Here is a 5,292-nt window from a genome sequence, read left to right on the forward strand (position 1 = left end):
CCGCTGCCCCAAGTGCAGTGCGAGTCCACCTAACTTTAAGAATATTTTTGTGTACTCGAGCTCATACACGTTCATGCATTGGCACTGTTCTAGGGTGTTCTACGGAATGACGTCACATGGAGAAGCAACATCATTGGTCGGACCTACGGCATTGTCCTCCAAACTTACCGTACTGGGCATCTTTGCCTTCGGTGCTGGCACTATTCTCATGGACATATTCAGGTATTATAGATCACACATCTGTCTATTATTCTCATTAATAATGACGATTGACTGGGCTAGCGAGATGGAATCAATTTTGTTGTGACACGTTCCCTTCTATATAGTATTGTGTCACATGATCTTATTCATATGATTATTCACAAGACAAAATGATCACTATAAGAAAGGCTTGAATACACGGAGCGAAAATCGTAACCATGCAGCAAAGATAATTTATTGCCTGTTATCTCTAATTGTTCATTTTATGATGATTTATTTTTTTACAATTATTTATGAGTGCATCCAAAATACACACTTACTTTCAAACAAAATCCCTGACAATGAGAAAACAATCATATCATTAAAATGAAATAAAAGCCCACATATTATAGAAGAAGTGGATAAATTCGTCTTATACTTCCTAAAAAGAAGAAGCCAAACCAACAAAACTAGCATCATGTAGACTTAAGTAGCACAACATAGAATATAGTTTTTTTTACGTAATTACCTTTCTTTATTATACGTGTTGTTTGTACTTGCAATTAGCCCTAGGCCATGAACTTGTAATAAAAATACAGTTAATGGTAAGTTTAAAACTCAGGCGCTTTTTTTTTGAACGGCATTTCATCACCCTGTAGCGTCAACGCCATCGCACAGTGCTTGGACGCTACACCGACGTTCGACAGTGACGTAGTCAACCTCGTCTTCCACGTCCTGAAGCTGCTCTTCGTCTTATGTCAGATGGGATTCCTCAGGAAATTCTCTGATGCGACCTTCCACAGCGCCCCTCTCTTCCGCTACCTGTTCTTCTTCGTCCTAGCAGGCGATATTTCCATCTGGGTACACACTTTAGTAGCTAACACGGTCACCCAGGACGGTGGTATAACCACCCTTACACACAACAACACCATGAATGGCACCATCCATGGCAACAGTACAATCCATGCCAGGGAGTGCACACAAAGGACTACCTACCAGCACCGACTGTTGACTGACGTTGAGCCCTATTTGTATCCATTCACTCTCGGTTAGTGAGATTGATTATTTGAACTCTTTTCTCCCCCGCCGGGTTTGATGTGTTTGCACGTAATAATGTTGTAATGATCGGGGTCGGTACGTGCCTGTAGTTATTACGAGAAAGTGCAGGTGTTCTGGAAACGTTCCAATGTTAATTCTACTATTGATCCAGCTATACACTTTACATTACTCTTACTGGCAACTGGACGAGTAAAATCTGTACAGTCAAACCTGTATTAGTGGTCACCTTTGCATAGCGACCACCTGGCCATTGCGATGACTTTTTGTCGGTCGCTTGGATTTTTCCCATTGACCTTAAAGCATTAAGAAAGTTTATAGCGGCCAGCTCTCCAACGCGGCCACGGCCACATGATTTCCGGTTCTGTAGATACAGAAACAATTCCTACTGCGACCATACAGTGGCCGTATGTCACCATGTGCCGAGTTTAAAATTGTAATTTGCGAGGATTTGGAGTTTCATTTTGGCTGTAGCGGAAGGTACACGTGCCTTGAACGTTAGAGCGCAAGTCTTTGTCGCGAATATTGCGCATTGCAGTATCAATCATTTTCGGTAGACTTGACTTTGGCAGGGTCATGCGCTATAGACAGGTTTGACTGTAAATGTAACTTCATGTTTAGGACGGTATTCCTGGTAATGTCTGTAATCGATTATTATATTTGACACACAAAGTTTAAAGTTTTTTATTGTTCACTTTTTACATGACAGAGTACGCCCTGCTGGCCTCCGGTATCCTGTACGGCATGTGGGCCAACATGCGGGTGTTGGAGGACGTGGGAGGGGGGGATAGTGTGGAGCTGCGAGAGGTCAGGGACAAGGTGCACCAAGGCTCCATGGGACGGCCCTCTGGGAATGAGGTACGAGGAGGGCACAGACAGCGTGAGGAACAGGCTGAGGAGGAGGAGGAGGGGAGGTACCAGGAGCTTCCATCAGGTGATTTTCTTAAACCTCGTTTCTCCGTCCTCATGTCACAGATGCTCACAGTAAATAGGCGCTAGTTACCACTGATAATTAAGGTGAATTCAACTTCAAAGATGGTTTTAAAAAGTACTGTAAATGCATTTAAGTTCGCGGGAAGTTAATTTCGCGGTAGCGGCAAAAGGACTTTTTTAAGTTCGCCGTACCACCGTGCACTGTAGTATCTTACTGCCATGGAAAATGTTCGCGGTTTTAAGTTCGCGGTGAAGCGGCCGCCGCGAAAACCGCGAACATTAATCCACCGCGAAAGTTTCTGAGTAGTCTTTGATTGTAACACGGTTGTATGCGTCGTTATCTAGTAATTCCGTACAGTAATCCCGTATTTTCTTCCTCATCACTAGCGAGTGTCGGGCTACCGCAAGCCCACTCTACTCCGTTCACGGAAGGAGAGCACACGAATGTACGTCCCGGGGCTACCCTGGGTACCTTCCGCCCACAACTCCCACCAGCTACGGTGCGACATCAGTCACATGGCCTGCCGCATCAGTCACATGGGGTACCACATCAGTCACAAGGTTTGAGGATATCTACCGTCGACGCCGGTCCTTCGTACCTTGCGTACGACAACGTCGCTCTAGACATCGACGACTTGGTGGAGTCTTCTGTAGACGGTGACAATGACGTCATCGTGATGGAACCCGAAAAGGACGACGGTAGTCACTCCAGGCCGCTGTCACCAACTGTCGTCATTGTAGAGGAACCCGGCCAGGCGACATCCAGTAGGATGGGGATGGGAGAGCGAACCATAAGTTTTGCCTCGAATGTGGCGGAGGCGCCGTCCACTCTGGCTGCACGCAGCCCCCCTCCCTCTTCGTACCCGAGCCGGGCGTCCCTTCTTACCCAGCAGGGTGAGACGGGGAAGGAACCAGGCGGTTGTACGTGCTTCATGGCAGGGTTTCTCATCTCGGCTCTCCTGCTCGTACTAGCCATACTGCTGAAGGATCAAACCAACTACGACAGCTACATCATCGCGTACTTCGTGGTGAAGATCTTCGTCACCCTGACCATGATGGCCGCGTGCTGGCTGGGGTTCCAGACTATGGAGCGGTACGAGTTCGTCTGGACTGGCTACGCAGAGAACGACGCGCTGCTGGTCATCGCGGCTATTGGCTTCTTCGTCTACGACTACTTCGGGTTCGCGTCGGCCTTCGCCGGGTGGTACGAAGGCAACGGCGATGATTACCGACGAATCATCGCGCCGCTCCTCTTCTTTGATGTGGCCACCAACATGATTCAAGTGTGGTTACAAGCAACTCTGTTGATCGCAGCTATTAGGAGGAGGCCTGTGTTTCAGAGTTTGGAGTCATCCGGCGTTTTTAAGTTCCAAGTCTGGACCTATCTCATCATCACTAACATAGGACTGTGGGTCCTGAACAGCTTCATAGACCTGAAAGATGCAGACACCACCCCGATACAGTCCGGGTACTACGGAGAAGTCCAGTGGTACCAGGTGACGAGGTTTGTCGCTCCGCTCTGCATTTTCTTCAGGTTCATGTCCGCTCTGTCCTCGTGGGAGATCTACTCAACGTACCGCGGTCAGACGGCGCAGTCTACCCGTTTTTCAGAGGCTTAGCCAAAGTTGCAAGATTGGGATTTGTTGTTTGGAATTTTCAGATGCAATTCAATCTCTACAACTCTAAAAAAAAACGGGGATTTACTTTCGGACGTTTGGAGTGACATCCATCACTCTTCTTCAGCGTCACTAGAATGAACTGACAGAACAATTCAATACAAGTACAGATAACTAGAAAAATGTCTGAACCACTGACTCCTAAGAATCGTATGCGAAGGTCACTCAAATGTAAATCATATTTGCATAGTTTCCTATGGTGAGACCTTGTGAGGAATTTTTTGTTGTTGCTCTAAATGATGCCGTCAACTAAACTCACATTTCATTAGCAAACGCTGTAGGTAAACATAATCATGAATGGAAAAAATACACCACAGAAATGTCAACTTTTTGTCAAACACAATGATTCACCAAAAGAACATTAATATAATGTTGCTGATGAACGTAATGTGTACATTGGCAATCGGTCAGCACATGTCTAAGGAGCAGATACTGGTACATGGTTCATTGTGGATTTGTGAGTGCTACTAATACGAGAGAGTCGGAGAGACTATAGAATTACTGTGGTGTTCTTGCTATGGTGTGTTTTTTACTGTTAGGCCATTGTTGATTTGATTATATGGATGACGTCCGCGCGCGTATCAATTTTCCACCGCTTGCAAAGAATAAAAAAAAGGCTTGAACCATACAGCGTATTGTACAAAGTAGCTTCAGAATGAGCAAATACATGCCGTAGATTGCACAAAAATATCGGAAAAAGTATACTAATATCATAAAATGCCAATCTCCATTCCAACATCAAGGAATAAAATGTGAAAGCACTAAAATGAAGATCTATTGTTTGGTGTACCATATTCCGTGAATTCAGTCATTTGTTCAACTTTCCTGACAACTTAGATTTCATAAAGACGGCAACTTTTCTTTTTGACCAAACTTCTTTTTTTATTAGCACACTCGCATCATTTTTGGACTTCCAAGAGCATGTCATCCATATAATCAAAGAACATGGCCTTATTGAGAAGGCTTCAGTTGGAAATGATGTGCTCTGAGCAACAGTAATCTATTTTAACTTCTAGCTGGTAGATTTCAATTTGTGAAACGTTCAGTCTGTTCAGTTATTAATGTCATATCAGATGCGTCGCCATAATACTGACTGAGACATTTTACACCCGAATTTGACATGTTAAACAAATGCTATGAGTGTTTGGTTCGTTCGGTCTGTTGCCACTGTATACATTTTAAAAGCCGTAGCGCTGAATCAATGTGTTTCATATGATACCAGTTGCAAATGGTCCTTTAAGCTTTATCAAGCTGTTTAACGTGAAATTAAGATAAGACAATGTTGACATTGTGCTAAATTGAGCTAAATTCTTAGGAATGTGCCATAAGCCAGCTGCATTCGGCATGGCGACACTACATTTCTAAATAAGGCCATGGTGATTTGATTATATGAATGACATCCGATCCTCTGGGAACCAAAAAACTGATGCGAGCGTGCGAATAAAAA

The 5,292-nt window shown here is 44.6% G+C and overlaps 1 protein-coding gene across 1 annotated transcript in view; it reads left to right on the forward strand.

The window, feature by feature from the left end:
* The window catches only part of LOC118420442, a 7,422-nt gene extending 2,130 nt beyond the window's left edge, over positions 1 to 5,292 (forward strand). The window contains exons 2-5 of the mRNA XM_035827239.1: positions 94 to 222; positions 840 to 1,228; positions 1,946 to 2,170; positions 2,557 to 5,292. Coding sequence (XP_035683132.1) covers positions 94 to 222; positions 840 to 1,228; positions 1,946 to 2,170; positions 2,557 to 3,788 — 1,975 coding nt within the window. The 3' untranslated portion in view covers positions 3,789 to 5,292. The remainder of the gene's footprint in view (positions 1 to 93; positions 223 to 839; positions 1,229 to 1,945; positions 2,171 to 2,556) is intronic.

Source organism: Branchiostoma floridae, chromosome 8 (assembly GCF_000003815.2).
Source record: "Branchiostoma floridae strain S238N-H82 chromosome 8, Bfl_VNyyK, whole genome shotgun sequence".
Taxonomy (NCBI): Eukaryota; Metazoa; Chordata; class Leptocardii; order Amphioxiformes; family Branchiostomatidae; genus Branchiostoma; species Branchiostoma floridae.